Raw genomic sequence first — 22,383 nt, 5'->3', positions numbered from 1 at the left:
TAACCACATTACATTTGAGTATCATCATGGGACCTCCTTTGCCAGTACCAAAATATGAGAATAGGGTTTCCCCTTTTTTCTGGCAACAAAACAGGTGCTAAGATGTTAAAACACCAAACTGAAACCTTTTACAAGGAATCATGTCTGCATTAACCACAATACTTGTGGTCAGAATTCAAACAAAAAACATACTCTGATAATATATGCATTGTCTTTGAAACTGATTGGTCTACACCAGAGACAGCTTTCTTTGGAGCCTCATCTCAAACGGTGTTAGACCAGAGGACGCTGTGTTTTTTTTTGCATGAAAAAAGGGGAAAACCTATTCTCATATTCTGCATTTGAGTAGTTAAAAAATCTGCAGCTACTGTATTCTCCGGATTATTAATCACTGGTTTAGACCAGGGGTCGGCAAACAAAATAACAAGAGCATTTTTGTTATCCTAATTCAGTAAAAATACTCTACAGTATTTAAAGAGCCGCATGCGGTTCCGAAGCCGCAGGTCCCCTGGTTTAGACCTTTACCACGATTGCTTAAATATGGCAGCACGAGTTTAGAATTAGACAGATGTCCACTAAGCGTACCTTTGTTTTATAAACACATCTGTCAATAAAACTGCCTTAAAAATATATAGTAGGTGACGTTTCAGGCAAATGGCCCTTATTCATAGTACATGATTAACTAGCTTAACTACTATTACTTCTGCCAATACACTACTGTATCCAGCTACAGTAATGTTATAACGAAATATCACATTTTTCTTGAAAGTTTTTCACGTCACATTTTGACTTCCCTTTAAATTAACATAATGCCTGAGATCAAATCACCCAGTATGCATCCTATCCCATCAGATATCCGAAGATGAGCAGGGTTGAGGCTAGAGAGTTTGGTTTGGTGCCCACCATTGCACAAACGTGGTCGTCGGGCAGCTGCGGGGCTACATTATGGGCATCAAGAGGGCAGTGCAGCGAAATCCCGTGTTGTCCTGTACTTCTATGCTACGTTCCCCACCTTAAACCCACACTGACCATCGTAAATTAAGTTACTGCATGGCGAAATAACCTACGTGGTGTGCGGAGGCCCTCATCGAGTAGTGAGTTGGCAAAATGTCAAAACATAACTTTTCATTTTTTGCTTTGTGCATAATTTGCCTGCATGAAAAATCACTACAATTTTAATGAAGGTATGAGTGCATTGCGGGTCAAATGTGTTTCTTTTCGAACATCTTCATGACTACACTCTGGGTAGACGTGAAGGAAATTTGCTGCTTTAGTAATTTCGCCAGGACTCACATTTACTGCCCACTGCTTTCCAAAAGAAAGAAACTCTAGCATGAATCGATCCAATAACCCAATCCACATGCACCTTAAAAACACAAAAGCCTCCCAGCAGATGACGCATGGGCCATGTTTGTGCGAAATTGGTTATACTGTCGTGCGAACAATAACCCAGTGCCTCCAGCAAACCTTTTCTGAACATCATCTGTCAACAAATCTCCAAGAAACAGACAACACGGCTTGCATCGTGAAGTGATGATTGCCATGGCTTATCAGCAAAAGCAAGAACACGACATTGTGCATTAGCCGCGATTTTGCCCATAGTGCTTCCTAACACTAGCGATTTTTGTTCATGGATAACTGGAGTCTCCAAATGACAAATTCGCAATGTTGGGTCGCCGCATCTCACCGCGGATTAGAGGAGTTGTGCGAAATTTCAAAACTCCAGGGTGGGGTGGTGGGTTGGTCCTGTGAGGGCGGTGGTGGGTGGGAAGGGGTGGTGGTGGGTGGGGTCGTGGTGGGTGTGGTGGGGGCGGTAGTGGTGGATGGGTGAGGTGGGGTAGTGGTGGGTGGGGTGGGGGCGGTAGTGGTGGGTGGGGTAGTGTTAGTGGGGTAGGTGGGGTGGTGGTGGGTTGGGTGGGGTAGTGGTGGGTGGGTGAGGTGGGGTGGTGGTGGATTGGGTGGGTGGGGTGGGGTGGTGGTGGGTGGGTGGGGTGGGGTAGTGGAGGGTGGGTGCGGTAGACGGTGGGTGGGTATTGGTGGGGCGGTGTTGGGGTAGTGGGGGTGGGGTGGGTGTAGTAGTTGTGGTGGGGGGTGGGTGGGGTAGTGGTGGATGGGGTGGGGGCTTTAGTGGTGAGTGATTGGGTGGGGGCGGTTGTGGATGGGGGAGTGGGGTCGTGGGGCGGGGGTGACGTGGGGTAGTGGAGGGGTAGTGGGGGGGGTGACGTGGGGGGTGGGGTAGTGGGTGACGTGGGGGGGTGACGTGGGGGTGGGGTGGTGGTGACGTGGGGGGGGGGTAGTGACGTGGGGGGTGGGGTAGTGGGTGACGTGGGGTGGTGGTGGTGACGTGGGGGGGTAGTGACGTGGGGGGTAGTGACGTGGTGGTGGGGGACGTTCTCGGTGCCGCGAGTATAAAAAGGCGGCGCCATCTCCGCCTGTGGCCTCGCGTGCCTGGGGAGGCTTCTTCTCTTGCGCTACGTTTGCGATAACCCCGCACGCAACTCGTCGTGTGTTAACGCGAGTCATCTTTAACAGGTGTGCTTGGTGGTCGCCGTCGTTCGAGGAGTGTGTTGTGTTGGATTGTAGTCGATTGCGTCGAGGGTTTTGGCGAGATAATCCACAAGGCCTCGCGAAGCTTGCGTCGTACGCGGTGCTTGTTTGACCATACTTCACGCTGGTCGCTTCACTGGGGGTTGGTGGTCAACGACGTGAGGGGGGTGGGTTGGGGGGGGTTGCCACTGATGTTAACCGGGGTCCGGAAATCGAACTTTGGTTAACTGGGTGTAAACATCGCCACTGGGGAGACAAAGGCGGCCCGGGCCTGGTGTTGGCCACCCACTCGTGTGCCGTTCCGGCTTTAATAGGTGCTCGCTAACAGCACTTGCCCCTACAGTTTGTTAAGGCTACACGGGGGATCTTTGTATACACTTGGTGTGGTGGGCGGACATCATCCAGCAGTGGAATAGTTGTCGACTCGTCAATGTCACAGGACAAGCCGAGCAAACCGAATGCCTGGATATCGATTGGATGGGCTACCATCACCATGCACGACAGACTGCGGGGCTAACTTTTGTGGGCAGTGCAATTCAATGTTGTACGGTACTTCTATCACCCCCCCCCCACTGACCAATGTGGTGAAGTATGTACGTTGAATGTCGCACGTGCTTATCGGAGGTTGCGGTGGGTGGTTGGGGGGACCAGCAAGTGTGGTCGAATAACCCCGAAGAGACGCACAAGTTAATTTATTAGGTATATCCCTGTGAGCCATTCGGCTCTTCAATCGGGTGCAACCGCAACAAACAAAAAACATGAACAAGAAAACATCTTAAATGAATATGTGACTAAGTGCAAACAGAAAATCCAAGAAAAGACGGCACAATGCGCGGGGAGGCCCTCATCCAGCAGTGGATTGAGTGTCATCTGGCACACGCGTGACATTTGATGGGTTCACGGTGACCCCGACGGCCACTGAGAGTCGCGAAGATCACCACGGGGTGCGAACATCTATTCTCAAATTGCCACCGTCCGTTAACAATCCGCAGGGGGTTCTAATTGTTACACAATTAGCACTGCACTGTAATGAGTTGTTGCACGTGGTGCTGCTGATTTGTAATTTTGACAGCTTTTGTGAGCAGTGGTTGCATAACCGCTATAATGTACGAGGTGTTGGTGCGGATCAAAAGGGCCCGATTTCCAAAAATAACGCGTGAAAGAAATAGAATCGTGCGTGAGAGTTAATTGGCCCACATCTTCTCAAGCAGACCACCCCTCTGCCTGTTGTGATCCAAATGGTAGGCGATGCTTATCAATACGGTGAGGTGGTTCATCAACGTGATCAGCCTCCAAGCCCATCGCCTTCCAACTTACTATTTGTTCTCCGATCTGTGCGTTGTGTAATTTCAACCTTTTTTGTGCATTTCTAGCTTTTGTTCACTTGCATATGATCCCATGAACACATTAAGAGTTGTAAAATGTTTACGCAATTTTTTCTTAATTATGAGACATTAAAGTACATAGTCAGGTGAGTTAAGACTGAAACACTTAATGATCACTGGCAATGAAAGACCTTAATTACAGCCATTTGTTACTAAAGTGCAATATGTTTCGTCTTATTTCTCAGTTACCCCCACTTAATGTCATCACTTTCCTTTCGTGAAGTTTTATTTTAAGTGCAATTAACTTTTTTTACTTAGCCTTATTCACTTCATACTGTATTAATGTATTGTTAAATCTAGTCAACATTTATTATGTCAAAGCTTAAAAATATTGTGGTCTTAAATGGATCTTGATGTATCTCAGGTCGCCAATTATCAATCTCCTTGAGCATTGAATGTTTAATTATTCACAGCTAAATTGTAAACTTAGAATAATGTTCCTTTGAACCTACAGCTGTCAATGGCTCATGTAAAACAATACGCTTCTTTTACAGTACCCAGCAAAAGGCTCACTGAGTCTCAGGACTCTTTTCGTGAGGGTCCTACTAAGCCTTCACAGAAGGGGGAAATGTTGCCATTTATATTCCCAAATAAATAAATTTTCACCCCCCCCCCATTTCCTCACGTAATCGAGAATGGACTGTTTGTGCATTGTGCAGTTTTTCATTGCGATGGAGAACCCAGGAGGCATCGATTCGGAAAAGGTCGCTCGTAGGCTGGAGAGAGAGATGATGGAGGTGTCAGACGAGTCTTCTGGGCAAGGCGAGGAGCAACCGGAGATTTCTCCGGAGCAACATCCTTCGTACGGCGCTCCTCGCTACAGCGCTATTTTCTCCTGCCTGGTGACCATCTCTCTCATCGCCCTCATGATCAGGGCATTGCTCGTTTCTGCCAGTGCAGGTAAGATGCTGATGTGTGCTTCAATATCGCGAGTAAATTTGACGTTTATAAGCGATCGTAATGATTTATTCTAGGCACTTATCGATATACCCCCCTGATCTGTGTTCTTATCACGGAATTCATCTTTGTTCACTTTAAAGTTTTTGTCCCATTTTATTTGTCAGTATCCATGTTTCTAATCCATCTGTCACATGCTGAGTGAATGCTTTCTTCAGACGCACTGCTATGTTCCTTTTCATGATCATGTTCAACTTTCCAAAGGCACTCCATACCGCTCGTATTATCTTTATTTCATCATTTTGATTCCCAAAGCATCTTCAGTGCCTTAGGTATTTGTTTGTAAATGTGTATTGCATTGCTTCCAGGTACTAAGTTATATCTTTATAGATGCTGATCCGGGAGACACAGACAACAAGGGCTCTTCAGTAATTCTAAGCATCTTGGGTAAGTTTTTTATTTGGTTGTAATGTGTCAATTATAGTTTCACCACCTGCTTCTGCACTACAGCATATAATATTATTCTTGTGAATGTACAGCTAATAATTAATAATTTTACCTTTGAATATTTAATTGATGGAATCATATGTACCTCATTTGTATAGGTGTGTTGGCAAAGGTAAATGGGTCCCTTCAAGAGTCTTACTGCAGTTGTATGAGCATTAATTATTTCTTGTTATCACAGTTGTCTACCCAGTAAAGCTTCATTGGAGTCTCAGGACTTTTTCAGGAGGGTCCTGCCAAGTATTTTTTCAGTAGGGAGCTATATTGCATTTTGTCATTCCAATCGAGTAATTTGCAGGTGAGTTTTCAGCAATATCAGTTATATTGTGTTTTAGCTATGGGAGGAAACTGGATATCCTGGAGAAAACTCATGCAGAGCAGGGTGAGAACACCGCATTTAATTGTATATAAGACCTACTTAAGCAGCAGGTGTTTTTCAGTGTGACAAAGCTGAGAAGTGTCTTGAGGTCTCAGATGCCCTTTGGCCCTGCACCTATATTTGATGACACTTTGTGTTACAGGTCTATGTTGTCCTTTCCTCCTGCCACTGGTGACTGGATTGTCCTGCTGCTGTTTCTCCTGGTCTCTGGCTTACTTTGACTCCTTTCAGCCAGGAATGTTCCCTCCAACACCACTATCCCCAGCTCGGTTGCGGTAAGGACCCCTGCTGCAGTATGTCGGATTTAGTTGTTATTGATTGATCATGTATTGGTGCGTAAAATTGTTGATTAAAACCAATAATTATGCAAATGGTAATTTATAAGAATTAATTACAATTTATGCTGACAAAATGCATTTGAGACACTAACGGTACATTTAAAAACCTCAACACACTTGTCAAACAACACTTCCATAAAAGAAAAACATTTGGTTACGTTTTGGGCAATGACCTTTCTTCATTGCACGTAAAATGTTTCATGATGGCAAATTGAGTGGACAAAGCTGTACAATATGAGATGGAAAAATGAGAAGTACAAAACATGCAGTAAAACCAAAGGAAACTATTGAATCTTAGACTTATCTGAATAGCTCGGGGTGAGGAGGAATTAGGGGTAAATACATTTCATGACTGTGATTATACCCCTCGTGGCAGAGCCTCACCAGTGGGCCTTCATTTAATAATCTGGAAGATGTAGCTTCTGCTTGATCTTAAAATTCAAGATGTTCTTTCAGTTTATTATGCTTAAAGTGCAATTATTTTTTTACGTAAAACAATAATATGTTGTACAGTTTATTTGACTAAACTCTTTATCAAGTGCTTTTTGTTATATTTGGGATATTGGGGTACGTGTTTCGTAGGTAGATCATTAGAAACCGCTGTAGAATAATGTTGAGTGTTCTTGAAGGCCCCTGCGATTTCTCGCACGTTCCACGTTCCATGTGCCTCACGTCACCGTGGAGCATGCCGCATCTCATTAAGCGCTATCACTTCACTTCGTCGCCTCTGACGTTTTCAAGTGTGAATTGTGTTTCACACTTTATGTTTAACTTTAAGTGTTGTGCCTTTTAATTATTTTTTTGCTTTTGGAACCAAAGTCTCCGTTCAAACAGAGGCTAGTAGTTTCGCTGTGCTCTCACCTAATTGAAATGATGGAAATTAACAATTAGTCTGTCCTATAAATGCTCTCTTTACACGAAACACTCATGATTCTGTTAACGGCGGCCTGTTTTAACTGCATGTCTTGAAATTACTTGAAAACAATCTTCTAGGGCACCTTTTCACTTAAGTAATGATGTAGCAACACTTCCTTTGTAAAGTATACTCCTGGTCTTTGGTTCCAATCAGTTAAATAGGAAAAACAGTGATAAGGAAAGTGCTCAGAACATCTTTGGAGTTTCCAGCTGATAGATATTTTCAAAGGTTACAGAATATAAACCTTAACATCAAGTGCATTGTAAATAGCATTCATGAACCTGCACTGAACCCCGCGGGAGGTACGTTATCGAGGCTATCGACATATTACAGGTGCTTATCGTGATGGCTGGTCTTACTTTGGGCCTTTGTGGATTGCAGTCACCAATTTTTTTTTTCTTAAACGTCCATGAAAGGACTTAAATTATTTAGTGATGCTGTATTCTCATTGGTGCACAAGTAATAAATACTTGACACATTTGTTAACAACGCTGTTTTAAAAGATAAATATATGATCGGCAACATTCCACGCAAATTGCCCATCTTCATGTGCTATGAATGAGCGCCATTAGGTCCAAAACTTTGCGTATTTCTACTTTTTCTCGGAAAGACTTTGTGTGCATCAACTGTAAATTAAAGTGTAAGGAGGCACGACATTATAAGTGTTTCATGTTTGTATTGTTAGTGGTCTATTGATGATGAATCTGTATTTAACGTGAATGTGCTACTTTATTAACGTGTATTTTAATGGTCTTTAAATGTAATTATTGGCTGCAAAAGCAGTGTGGGAATTATATGTTAATCAAAAGAGTAAATTAACAGAATTGGTGTTATCAATAATAATGGTGTCAACTGGTGGTAGTTAAGGTAGATTGCCTTCCAGAGCGAACATCAGTGGCGAGTGATTTTTTTTTAACCAGTCCCTGGACCCCCACTTTACAAAACTGCATTGACCAGCGCTGTGAAGCTTGGTCAAACAACCCCCACGACTGACACGGTCTGGTAAGGCCTCTGCCCATCAGTTGATTAACAAAGCACTCTAAATTATTATTTGTTAATAATACTGTAATAATATGTAAAACAACACTGATGCTGGTTTGAGTTAATAAAAATATAAATTATTTTATCCATTAACCATTGTAAGTGCGGTGATGCCTTCATTTAGAGAATGAGGCTACCTTGTGAACTGGCGGTAGCAACAATTTGACTTGGTTATAATGACCAGCTAGATCATGGAGAGCCACGTGGACTGAATTATGAGAATCTGTGGCACAAAGACAGTCGGATTCTCATGTGTCGAGAGGGTAAAACAATGTTAAATTATTAATAACTGCAATATGGAAGCAATTACTCAATCACCCCGTTGAGTCGGATTTCAGCAAACAGGTGCAACATCTGCCTTGCTGATTATAGAGACCAGGCATTTTATATGAACGCGTGAAGCCACTTGAGAGGAAAATATGGTTAAATGGAACGGGTTGCAGCATGGTGATTTTGTCAAAGACACACCTGAATGTCAATGCAGCTTGATTAAAATTACACCTCTGTCCAATAATATAAATTATGTGATTGGTATATAAAACGATGATCTTGTTTAGAATGTTATCTACTTCAAATGTGCACATGAGAAAGTACATGTGTTTTACTTTTGACTTATGATTAAAATGTCAGCATCTAAAGTAATTTTCGGCAAGTATTTTTAGAAAAAAAATCTTGGCTTTGATACCGCTTCAACGTAGGCATTGAACTCTCAGAAAAAAGAACATGGTATGGAAATTAAATATGAATCTGCTATTATATAGAGCCCTGCATAATGATCGTGATAATGAAACTGCTTTGTAACATAATTAGGCCATTTTGTCTGGGAGCCCATAACCACTTTTTTGCTTAATGAACAGGCTGCCAGAGATGAGGATTTGGTGTGAAAGGAAAATTAACCACTCGCAACAAATCATCTGTGACTGACTTTCCCTAAAACGTGCACCAAGCTGCTTGTGTAGCCAGGACACAAATGAGTACCGCACAGCGGAACAAACCACACGAAGATTAGCTCACGTTAAGCTCACATGGGTCAAGGATTTTATCGACCCCTAGTTTGACAGAAGAGCACCTCTCACAAAGGTGATTTATATTTTAATATAGACACGGGAGGCGCCACTGTTTTGCAAGTGGAGCAGATAATTGGCATTGCAGCAGGTTGGTAAGGCACCGAGGGGGAGAGGGGTGGGGAGCAAGGCTTAGGTGTTGTTAATTTGGAAAATAATTATGTGTATATAAAAATCGTGGAGGTGCTGTCGCTGAAAAGGGTAAGAAGCGACGAGGCGGCCCAATTCAACACCAAGCCCTGGTTAGAATTCCTACCTCCTTAGCCATCGCGTCTATCCACTGAGCCATGTCATTTTCTTCCTATAATAATCTTTAGTTCATTACATGGTTGAATGTCATATACAGTGTAGAATGCTGACGTGATGAAATGGTTGATCTCTCCCAGCTTGGAAATTGAAACAATGATTTCTTATACATCCCTCTGCTTGCCTGCCTCTGTCCACTCGGCACTATAAGTGGGTACACCACGGTTCGTGTATCGGCAGGTCGCAGATGGTGGGGTGAATTGTGGGTACTCCCACCCCTTCCAAGATGTCTGGCCCAGCGTGGAAGAGTAGGCCAAATTTCCTCGAGGCGTTCTCTGGGGATCCCTCTAGCTGAGGCAATGGCTCGAGCCAGCAATTACAGGGCTGACCTTGTACTTTTTATGCAGTGTAGATTGTATTTATCAGTAAGAAGTATTAGCTTATGGTTACAACTTTTGCTGTTATTTTCATATACTGTATCAAGTTTAGTCTTTAGGAACTAAAGTCTCTTTGCTCATCCCCTGAGTTTATCTCGTTGCAGGTGATAGCCCCTAGATGGTGCCACCTACAATTCAGTCAAACTCTGTTACTGTAATGCACGGGATGCCCGCGGTGGTTAATTCACAAACCGCGGCAGAAATAAATAAGTAAAAATCGCGCAAGCCCAGTGTGTCACACATTTTCGGAGTGTTTATCCCCGTGACTCCGTTCATCCGCGAGAAAAACAGATTTCAGGATTCATCCTTCCCCCCCCCGATAGATGACGAGAGTATCTGCAAACTGCAGTGTCACTGACAATTTTAGAATTTGTAGATTATTTGAGCGCAAATCATCCACGTTCTATATGTATTGTACTGTAGGCACACTAACGATTTTATTTGACAGATATCCTTGCCCTAATCTCCCTGCCTAATCTCTCCCATCAACATCGTGCTAACCTCCCATTAACACTGCTGTTGTGCGCATATGCGGGCACGATACTGTTATGCGGCGACGGAAGCTAATTTCATGCAAATTTTTCTCCCTAATCTCCCCCATTAACACAACAGACGTGCTTGCGTCCGGGGATGGAATTCCTTTCCAGCTCAGACCCCGCTGCTTGCCCATCGCCACATAAATAACCTCCTTGTTGTAACATCTCTCTCGCTGGTTCAGCAGTTCCACTGCTGGATTATAATTTTTTTTCCGCCTGAGGACGACCGCTTGTGTTGCGATCGAAATGTGATTTATTTTTATTATTTTATTATTATTTTCCTACCTATGTGACTTTACCGAAAGAACCAAAGAATATTAGTGCAATAATCGCCTTGAAGCTGTTCTATATTTCTGTTATTTAATCACTGCAAACAGTTTAAAAGTAATTTGACCGAGTCACCTTACATTACAGGACATTTATTTTCCTTTAATACTCATTTCTGGTTGTGCAGTATTTTCAATTTTTCCTTTAATTCGATTGTCTTTTCTCTGATATTATATTTGCTCTATTGGTGTCTGTTATTGTATTGCTCTTGTCATCTTGGTGGCCCAGGTCACTCTAACAAATGAGACCATCTGCATTGCTGGAGTTCCCATCAGGTTCAACAAAATTAACGCCACTCTTGCGGATGCTTGATTTGCCCTTATGTGTACACAATGAGTTGTTAGTTTATGAGATAGGAAACGGAATAAAATGTGGCCTGTTTTATTAAAGCTACCAGTGAATGAATGCAATGACACTGTTGGTTAGTAACATCAACAAAAGTATGTTTTTAAATGCGTGTTAAAAACCTCATCACTTTCATAACTATAGTACACTGCACGGTATTTTCAACTTGACTAGCAGGCCACACGTCTTTTGGAATATCCGTGCTTCATCCCCTCAGTCACAGAACGGTTATTCTGTGATCGTCCATTCATGGAAGGTGTACACACATCTCCCATGTCGCATTCGAGCGTGGTTTAACTTTTTCTAATGTAATAAGATAGCATTGCACTGGCCGAACACATGTGCGGGATACATGCACTTGCCGTTTTCTAATCGAGTATGCTGTAAAATGTAACAGTGTAATACTGTATGTTGAACCTAAAATTTATCTTTAAGTTAGTCTTGTAGTTTAACATTGGTGTGTATTTATTTGCATGGGCATCTACGAATGGTGTTTTTCTGTGGATATTATTTATTCTCTTCCTGCCTATTTTGATTACAGTCATCTACTTAAAAGTGTATTACTTCCAGTGCGCCTGGAACAATCAATTTTTTTTTAAATCTTCGCTTTACTTTTGAAATCACAAATAATAAGCAAGATGTATGGGACATAACCCTCCTTGGAGAAACCATAACATTGCATAGCAATTTATATCATAGCCATGCTCATAGGATAACTATTTTAATTAATTTTAGATGAATGAGCTTGCCATTGGCTACAATATTTATAGTTCCAGGAAGTCATTATTTTGTGACAATGTTTGATTGTTTCTTTTAATTAACACATTCTAACTCGCTTTAAATTGCGTGTTAGCCTGTAGATGCAATTAAAATTAGATAGTGGACAGCCAAATTTATTTCCGTAAATTAATAATTTAAGGGATATCGGTGACTAGGACAGTGGGCTTGCTCTCTGGGTACAAACGCTTGATTACACTGAGCTGTCTGTGAGCATGTGTAGCTTTGTAAGATGCAATTATATTACCTTCTAAGACACGTGTGCTGTGTCATGGATTCATTTCCAAAACAAAAGCAAATTGGCAAATTACCAGCTTATCTCTTCCAGGTTTTTTCCATGACAAGATGCGTGCGTGTTGTTGTAGAGGTTGTTATATCTGGGCTAAACTGTTGTAACGATAACGATCAAGAAATATATTTACCATTCTAGCAACGTGTCGTGTAAGAATTCCAAAGGGGAGGCCTTGTAACCCATGTTAAACCAAGGTTGGGTCTTGTCTAACAACTAGCTTTTTTGCCCGTCCAAGGACGGGTGTATATTGCAGTAAATCTGAAATATTCAATAGAAAGATTGTTCAGCTCATGATTATTAATGAGGGGGCGGGGTTGCCCCATGTGGAGTGACGTCACCCCCTCATGGTTATTGTGGAGGGGTGCGGCATGTGGAGTGACGTCACCCCCTCATGGTTATTGTGGAGGGGTGCGGCATGTGGAGTGACGTCACCCCCACATGATTATTGTGGAGGGGTGCGGCATGTGGAGTGACGTCACCCCCTCATGGTTATTGTGGAGGGGTGCAGCATGTGGAGTGACGTCACCTGCTCATGATTATTAATGAGGGGAGGGGTGCAGCATGTGGAGCACGCAACCTTGTGCGTTCGTGTAAATTTCCACGCGGGCATGAATATTAATGAAGGGGGGGCCCTCTTTTGCAGTGACGTCACACACGGATGTAGCACTGTGCTGCGTAGATTTATTTTTCACCGTCACTTTCTGTAAAGAAACGTCATATTTGAAGCGACTTTGCGTAATAAATTATTTAGTTCGGCTCGACCTTCCTCTGCGTTTGTGTAAAAATCCACCTACTCGTGAATATAAATGAGGGGGGTGGGCCTCATGTGGAGTGACGTCACACGCCAGACGGACAGACATTTCTGGGTGATTCTAGTCGGAAATTGCTGCCATAGACAACAAGGGATGCAATGGGAGTTTGCTATTGCGATGTCATTTAACCATCCCTTGCTTTTGAAAATACATTGCCATAGCAATGTGCGGAACCAATTAAATTATAGAGAAGCACTTTAATAACATTTCATTTGGCTTGGTGCAAAATTGGAGGGTTAATGAACAACCAATCTACCCATCTAATTAATTTAATGAAATGCTTTATTAAAACTGGTGGCAGTTTTGTCACTCCTTCCACAAATTTCATTTTTTGCAACCCACAGGCAGGGAATTGCTTTTTTTTTTCCTTCCTGCATGTTTCAGTCTTGGCTCATGATATGCCCCAGCAACATTGAAAGCAATTACATTCTGGCCGCTTAGTCACTGATCGGTGGCAGGTGGTAGTTAGTGAGAATGTGTGTGTGTGTATTTTCTGCTGTGTTACGAACATGATGTGCGTCAGTGCTCATCAGGATCACCTGGGTTACAGGAATAGGGTTCTTGGTGTCTACTTGTTCTCACCCATGAATACTGGGCATGATAATTATTTTTTTAAGCTAAATTTATTTTTGTTAAAATAAAATACACCTCATCAGCTAGGAATGTGATGTTTCATTTCCACAACTCCGTAAATTGTCATTGTTCAGGGTTGTGCTTAAGCTCGATGTTGAATGTTTTATTTTGCCCTGTTGTGCACGTATAATCTATAGCTGCTGCACGATTTTCGACAACCAGTCATATCCAACACATGAATCATAAATCATCTATTCTGACACACATGATTGAATGCATGTAACACGAGTGCAAATAACGATTTTAATTGATAAATGAATATATATGTGCCTAGTAGACAATGTAAAATTGTAATTTAAAGTTGCCTGATTGGCGTGTGACATTTCAGCATGCCCTAACCTGTGTCGTGTGTTTCTTGTCTTGCAGCAAGATGACGGGTCATTCATTTCACATGGCCTACAGCATGGCCATTCTCAATGGAGTCGCCATGTTCCTGATGACTATATGGTGGCTTATTTAGGAGCTCGAGTCGACTCCCAATGTCTTGGCGCTTGATGCCCTGGGAAGTGAGCGCAGAATGTGTCGGTGTTTGTCTTCCTCTGTATCCCACTGCCGGGATTTTTTACAGCTTTCGGAAAGTATCCCCTTTTCGCTCTCTGATGCGTGTTCGGGTTGTGATGTCTGACGCTTCACTCCACTTATTTCAGGAACTGAACTCCCAGCACATAGAGCGAAATGTTGAACGTTACGCGGAAACCACACGTGGATCAACACAAACAGCACATCGGGAGAGCTGTACGGCATGGCCGAGAAAACCCTACGCAGTGGACCTGTTTGCTGCACTTGTATGGGAATAACGTATTACCTTCAAAAGTCAAGGCACAGCTAAAGTTAATTATATGGTGACATTAATGCATAAGAAGAATATGCATGAATGATTTAATGCCCGTAAGATCCCTGAAGCACAAATGCCATGGTTTCATTGGCTTCTACAGATTAACTGTACTTTTTGCAGAGACTAAAATACTCTAGTCTGTTTCAACATTTCTGTTAAATCAATTTGAGAATATTCAAATTTTTAAAGGAATGCTATTATCTTATATTGTCTTGGTTGCAGTCCGGTGGTGAATAATAATTTCTCCAAAAATGTTTGTATGAAAAAGATATTTACATCTCATCAGATTCCTCCAGTATAAATACATATTCTGATTGAGTTTTTATGCATATTCCATGTTTGATGTTCAGTTATTGCATGCACTTTTTAAAACATTTTACATACGTGATTATCCAGAGGTGAGAAATGTGCTGTTTAAAAGCACAAATTCCATATGTGCACTCCATAGGAGTCATTTGTGCTGATGATTGACCCACATTAATTGTTTCAGTTTCATGTATTAGGTATAGCCCTGTGAGCCCATGCGGCTCTTGACTCGGGTGCAACCGCAACAAACAAAAACATGAACAAGAAACATCTTAAAGTGACTACACGCAACAATAAAATCCAGGAAAAAACAGCAAAGTCTTCCAGAAAAAACACCGTATTTCAACGCTGTGTGCAAAAATCCCAGTGGGATGCAAGTCAAACAATAACAACCATAAGACAATTTACATTAAAGTTATCAGGCTAACTCTGTACTACAACAAACAAACATGGCTAAACCAAAACGTTTTCAAAATCCTCCAAATAAAGCTATAAAAACAATGTAACAGTGATCATAGGAACTGTGATTCAAATTTAACAATAAACGATATACACAACATGTACGACCAAACGTCGCAGCCATAGCTGGCAAATGGCCTCACCACCTACACATTACACAAGGAGTGACTAATCCCATATCTGCATTTTCCATCAATATGCTTAATTTCGCTGTTGATATGTAAACTCCTTTGTCAAGGCGTTCTCCTCCCCCAACCCAGCTTAAATATACGCTGCCAAGCTTGACAGTGTTCATTGGGACGCTGTCTTTCCGACAGTTCTGTTTCTTCACCTGAGGACGGCTGCTTGTGTTATGGCCGAAACGTGAGAATTTTTATTTTATTATGTTTTATTTTTATTATTTCCCTTCTACGTGACTTTACCGAAAGAACCAAGAAGATGGCCTCATTGTGTTATTTGTGAATACCCATGCAATCCCATAATTGTATTACGCTCATATTACATTTAATTCTACGCAGTGGGACTTGTATTTTTTATACAGTATTTTACATTTCGGGGTGTTGTTGTGGCACGCTGTGTATTATTTGCACGTGGCCAGCGCTGCGTTTCTCTTCTTTTCTGGCAATGCAACTATAAATACATTTTGATTCACTGGTTAACTACCACTTCTAGATAATTCTGCTGCTTTTGACACCACAGATCACTCACACTTCCACTCTTACCTATCGAGCCACTCTGTCTTGGTTTCCCGACAACGGTTGTTTTTCATTTGCAAAACCTGTTCGTTGTCATTGATCCGAGCTCTCGTTTGCTTGTCACCGACATCAACTCTGCAGGTCGTCATACCTCCTCCACCTGCTCAATACCTCCAATTTACTCTAAACTCAGCCACTTGCCGAGACTTTCATTCATCCCTCTACGATTATCTCAATTCTCATGGTCAGCCTCTTCAATCCCCTCATCCTAAATTATATAGATTTGTAAAATTAAACAAGGCTGGTTTTTAAAGTGTATGAAGCACAATGCAAGGTCAATTTGAAAAACAGCAATGTTATAACTCTGGAAATTTTATATGAACCCGTAATTCTTCTGTACTGGTATACATACTGGTATAGTTTATCATGCATTCGGAATAAATACTGCCTGTGTTCCTCTATTACTTTTTAAGATATATTTTTGTATGTTCCCCCAATTTTATATAAGGACTTTATGTAAATAAAATGTGTGGGTGAAACTAAATAAGTATTTTTCATTGTGTCCCCCATGTATTTTATATTCATACACAATACATGACATACACTTACATTAGACAGTTGAAAGGTGTTAAGAGGTTTTTCAAGACACATTTAAGCATACTTTTTCTCAGGTCTCCTTTGAGAAACTTGCTATAATGGTCAGTAATATAATGTACGTTGGAATTCTAAATCATTCTTAACATTGTTAACGTCAAATAAAAGTTTTTTTAAATACCGATACGCTCTGATTACTCTCTCGTTCGTGATATTTTTTACCACCGCTTCTTCCCGGAACACTCATGGTACATTGTTCCTAACTTAATGTCCACTTGGGGTGTTGCCATCGTATCTGATCATAATTGTACATTTTTCCGACTGATCCAGTCTGCCACTTTGAGAGATTGGCTTAACATTGCCGCAATGGCAAATGATGGGAATGAAAACTGGATTCAAATTCTGCATCGGATTGTTTGACGTATATCATTGATTTTTATGCACAGGGAAATAGTGCAAATCATAGAAACAACATGCAGTCATACATTAAGTATTTAATCACACTAAATATGTAAAACATGTTTAAATATTAACGTTAAATTGTAAATAATTAAAAATGCTACATCAATAGGAATAAACAGTCAAAATGGAATTGAAAACAGTGCTTTAGCTTGTACTGTCTTGCAGAATACCAACAAAAAATGTGTATACTTTAAATTGCAAAGAAGCATGTAAAGATACATTACATGATTCCATGGTTTTAACTATTTTATATGTTAATCTAATAACATTTCTTCATGTGTGATTTGTTCTAAAATTATATAGCCTCAGCTGTGATAAGTTATACTGGTAGGAACCTCATGGTTACACCAGCCCACGGGATTATTGTGTCCGTCGTGCATCCAAAAATGGGAGGGGCTGGGTGGGGGTGGGAGGGGTGGGCTGGGTGGGGAGGGGCTGCTCACCCCGTGGTGCCCTTATAAAACGCAACGTTTAACCTACTCACGCCGGCTTGTGCCCGCCCTCACAGTCGGGCAAATTTGCGGAATACACCACGCCGTCGTTGACCCTGGCCATTGACCGAGCAACCCAACGTTCCTACCAGCTCCCTCCGCAGGAATGTGTTTTTAGCTGTTCGTAACCCATACCATTGCGGTTCGTCATGCAGTACTATTTTCTTCCATAGTTGTGTATTGCGTGTTTGCACACACCCACATGGGCTGATGTGTGTTACGTTGTGAATTTGACCTGCCCCTACTGGACATTTGTGAAAAAATAACTTCATAGCTCATCGGATTCCTCCGGCAATATAAATGAAGATTGTGATTCTGACATGAGTTCATTTTGGTAAGGTGTGGTGGCGTGGCAGCATTTTTTCAAGATGCATTCTTGTGCAATACATTTTTGCTTGCGGCAAATGTCAACCCATGTATCCCTCTCTTATTTATTCGGGGAATTTTTTAAAATTGTTTTTCATGTCTTCTGTATTAAATGCATACATTTTGTTGCAACGGTTGATGTTTTTTTATTCTATGTACTGTACATTTTAATACCCCCTATGCTTTGGATCTTGTCTTCGGTCCGAATCATACACGTCCGATGTCGCACGTGTATGATATTTCTCATACAGGCAAATGATGCATTCACTTTGTGTAATATATAACATTTCAATCTTGATCACCATGTTGTGTTGCACATTGTTGGTAGTTATCTTCCAAATATGCATGCAATGTTAATCCCGCGCATCTCTAATATCCAGAGTATAATGTTCCAGAGGTTTTTCTTTTAATATTAGTCATCATCAGCCATGATTTACCTGCTGCTGCATGAAGGCGTCACCACCATGCCCGTCAGTCCTGCGATGCCACAATCCATGTGCACATGAGCTGGCTAATGCCAACATCACAATGAGAGCAATATCTGAAGCAGTCCTGGAACACCCCTCACACCCTGGGCTTCACCGACCGACAATGACCAGCGTGATGAAGTATGGTCGGACAATCTCCATGTCCAGCATGGCATGGAGACTGACCAGCGTGATGAAGAATGGTCGGACAATCCCCATGTGCAGCACGCATGGATAATCTATTTTTTACAGCAGTAAATGGACAGAGGGCTGAATATATATATTTTTCTTTACAGCCTCACTTGATTTATTTGTACATATTTTTGTTTGCATTTTTCCGGTACGCATGTGCAATTTGCTGCATTAACCCTGTCATGCATCACATCTGCTGTAGTGGACACGGCATTGAGACTACTACGTTATCAAATTGTATTCAACATTTTCAACACATTTTGTGGATTATTTTGAGTTCAAAATTATATTAAATTAAAACGTGCCCTGTTTATTACGATATTGTCACAAACTCTCACAATCTTTTTCCACTGACTTGTCCATTCAGGATTATAGCCAATTTTAAGCAAGCAACCAACCCTGTGGTGTCATGCTGTGCTTTTAATTCACGAAAAGAAAAGGTCACGAGTAATCAGTCACCACTGTCCGATAATAAATATATGTAAACCTTTTTCCACACACTCCTTGTCCTCGAGCAATACTTAGCTTTTAATAGAAAATTGAATTGCAAATATGGAATTGTTTTTTCCCCATCAAATATTGTTAAAACTTTACGAGGGCCACGGTGGCGAGATGTTAACGACCTCGTCTGGTATACAGAAGGTCGTGGGTTCGATCCCGACCCTGACGCCTGTTGTATTTTTGGAGTTTGCATGTTCTCCTTGTGGTCGGGTGGATTTTTCTCCAGGTTCTCCGGTTTTTCCCTCCACATTTATAAATACACGTTTCGGGGTTTTGGCTGCTATAAATTTCCACATCACAGCCACTTCGTTGAGCTATCATTTGTGGCCAGGTCGCTTCTGAAAAATTAGTATGTAGCTCAGTTGGCCCGTCCTAGTAAAATTTAAAAAAAATGTATTTCATTCTTTCCATTTTGGTTGTTCTCTGCTGTGCTCAAAACATGTCCAGACTTTAGGGTAATAGTTGTATCATTATTTAAATCGTTTTCCATATCCAATATGCCATGACAGGTAACATTGGTTTGTTGATCTTCATTTCCAAGTTAAGTGTTTCAAAAGCACTCCAAACCTGCTCTTGCTCACCATATTTCACCACATTTTGTCCCAAGTTCACCCTCAGTAATTTCCATGAGCTTGCATATTCTGATGTTGTTTCCCTCCAGCAAATATCTTCATTTGGCGGTTTTAGATATTACTTGTTTTGCACATATTCATGTCAAGCCCAACTATGCAAACGTTTTTATTGTTTAATCATCTGTCATTCAGTTGTATTGGTTATGTCATAGGAAAAACTAGAATTGTTACTATTTTTACATTTATGTTTATAACCTATCGATCAAACCTGAACAATAACAAAGAATATACAACATTTTGCAAACGGTGTGCAAACGAGCATGGAGAGGTCAATGCCTGTAATTACACTGAGACAAAAAGGAACGCATGGATGAAAGCGCTTGTAAATTAGAGAAAAGCAAGTTGGCTTGGGCAGGAAATATTGTAATAAGGGATGATAGCCAATGACCGAGACTAACGAGAGAATATCTCGAGATAACAACTTCCCCATGGAGATGCCGGGATGAGATTGGCTCGCGTGCAGAAGCTTAATGGATTGTGGCATCGTGAGGCCATGAGGGACTGCGACGGCTTGCGGAGGATTTTATCCAGCAGTGGATAGATCAGGGCTGATGATCAAATACAAAATGTATTCCTGGCAGGATTTTTTTTTTCTAGTTTTATTCCATGTGTAGTGGGTTCAACTGAGTCGCACACTTAAACTTGGAGGAAGCGCATTTATTTCCAACACACGGGGTAAACTTTCCCCTTAACACGATAACAACCTAGGGTGGTGACCACCCGGCTAACTACATTAGTTACCACGTAACTTTTAACTACGGACCCGGGACCAACAGCATATTGCCCGGGTCCACGTGCTGGAAGACTCGTAGAACGGGGATCGTAGACGAAGCGTTTCTTTCCCAGGATGAACAACCCCGATCCCTCTCGGGACTAGGCTTATATTCCCTACGGCGGGGCCGGCTCCGCCCTTGGCCACGCCCCCCTTCCAGAACCGTCAGGAAGAACCTGGGTTCTACCCACGTGGTCCTCCTAGCCCCCTCTTCGCCCCCCCCCCCCGTCATTCAACTCGGTTACGTGTCCTCCCGGGTCAACCAGAGTGACATGGCCTCACACGACCTTCCCCTTAGGTCGGCATACACACACAGCGTGCCCTCTAGGGCCGGTACTGCACCCACAGCATGGTGACATCCAGCGATGTCACTACACATGGATTGAATTGACGCAATAAATGTGGTAACTATTTTCAATGTAATTGTACAATAAATACAGTGAAGTTTGCTTTATTATTATTGATAATCACCCAAGAATGTCTGTCTTTAACGCTCGTGACGTCACTCCACATCGACCAGCCCCCTCATTAATAATCATTATAAGGTGACGTCCTCCAAATGGACCCCCCCCCCCCCCCCCCCCATTGATAATAATTAGCGGCTGACGTCACTCCACATTGTTGGGGGGGGGGGGCGAGTCGCCTCCTCCCCCCTCCTCATCGTCAACTTACAACCCTCGCTACAAAGGCAGAACCCTCACGTCACGCGATCTCCGTAACGCTGTTGAGACATAGAAGTAAAAAGGACGTCATGATGAACATGGGATTATAACCTTTAAATGAAATAGGTCTGTGTCACCGCGGCCTTAAAAATTGCACACGCATTGATGCAATGAATATCACGTCGCGGTCTGCTTTTTGCTTGCAATTTTCAGATTTACTGCAATACACCCGTCTTGGACGGGCAAAAGGCGAGTTATTGATACAAATGAACAGAGGTGGGACAAAGTCATTGTTATGCAAGTCCAAGTCGAGTCGCAAGTCATCAAATTCATGACTCGAGTCTGACTCGAGTCCAAGTCACATGACTCGAGTCCACACCTCTGCAAATGAAAAGCCATTTCATTAAGCTTCATACATTTTCTTTGGACAACATGCTCAGAGTCACATGGGTTCCTGATAGGGTTGTCAAATAATAACCAGTAACTTTTAAGAATTGATTAACAGTTACGAAACGAGGAACCGGTGATTAATTCCAGTGAAATATAAGTAATGAATACAGTGATTGCCACTCGCGAACAAACAGCACGGCGGTAGGCAATAAAGGTAAACAATACGTGGATAGTTTAAAGGTAAAGGTGCATTCCTGCAATTGATTGCTCATTGCTGGAGAAAGGGCCTCCACTCGAGAGCTATCGGTGGTATTTGGCCTCTTCCACGCTGACGGAAGGCCTAAGAAGGGCTGCGCATACCCACACTTATACCGGTTTTTCATGCGGTTACCAGATATGAAACAATAGAACGATTTTGACAACCCTTGATCATGACCAACATAAAATAAGCATCAGAGTTCAAATAACTCCCAATGTAACGGACCAACTCGCCTACCTGTAACGCATATATATTTTACGAAACGATGAAATTTGTTGGTAGCCGCACTGCACTCTAGTCGAGTTCACGCTTTGGAAAGTGCCAATTATAAACGACTCGTACGGGGGTATTTGCGCGGGGTTACTGGCTGCTGGAATGAAGGTCAGGCAGTGTAGGTGGGCGGGTTTACCTTTTGGCAATGCTTATCTCTGTGTGCACATGTGACAGGCGGGCATACATGCTGACAGCGAGGCCATTTAGGTTACCTCGCTCGCGTATTTAATATACCTCTCATTTTGCCCGGCTTTTTTTCCTATTTAAATGTTAAGATACAATTACGGGTCTCTCCACCCTCTCTCCTGCGATGAGTAATAGGCGCTGTTTTATTTAGGAGCACATGGAATTGCAAAATCTGTGCTGCAACAGTGGAAAGGAATAATTAATATAAATTAGAATTTGCTGGTACAATTTGACATGCAAAATTGTGAGCTTCCTTGAACAATGATATTCTATTTCCATTAGCTGGAACATTAATCACGAAACATTAGTCATCATTAGGACATCATGCAATTGTTTGTATGTGTGTATATTGAACTTGTTTTGCA

The 22,383-nt window shown here is 42.0% G+C and overlaps 1 protein-coding gene across 2 annotated transcripts; it reads left to right on the top strand.

Annotated features, from left to right (window-relative positions):
* The first annotated feature begins 2,401 nt into the window (after positions 1-2,401).
* ARL6IP6 (ARF like GTPase 6 interacting protein 6) lies at positions 2,402-16,547 on the top strand. Of its 2 annotated transcripts, XM_078607187.1 has the most exons (6): positions 2,402-2,532; positions 4,592-4,832; positions 5,220-5,276; positions 5,855-5,987; positions 13,843-13,982; positions 14,124-14,240. In XM_078607187.1, the coding sequence occupies exons 2-5, from the start codon at positions 4,604-4,606 to the stop codon at positions 13,934-13,936; spliced, it is 513 nt and encodes a 170-aa protein (XP_078463313.1). In that variant the 5' UTR covers positions 2,402-2,532; positions 4,592-4,603; the 3' UTR covers positions 13,937-13,982; positions 14,124-14,240. The 2 variants fall into 2 exon arrangements, with proteins under 2 accessions (XP_078463313.1, XP_078463305.1); XM_078607179.1 differs by having other exon boundaries at positions 13,843-16,547.
* Positions 16,548-22,383: the final 5,836 nt, after the last annotated feature.

The sequence above is a fragment of the Lampetra planeri genome, chromosome 2 (assembly GCF_965212315.1).
Source record: "Lampetra planeri chromosome 2, kcLamPlan1.2.h2, whole genome shotgun sequence".
Lineage (NCBI taxonomy): Eukaryota > Metazoa > Chordata > Hyperoartia > Petromyzontiformes > Petromyzontidae > Lampetra > Lampetra planeri.
This window is presented reverse-complemented; position numbering and strand designations above follow the sequence as displayed.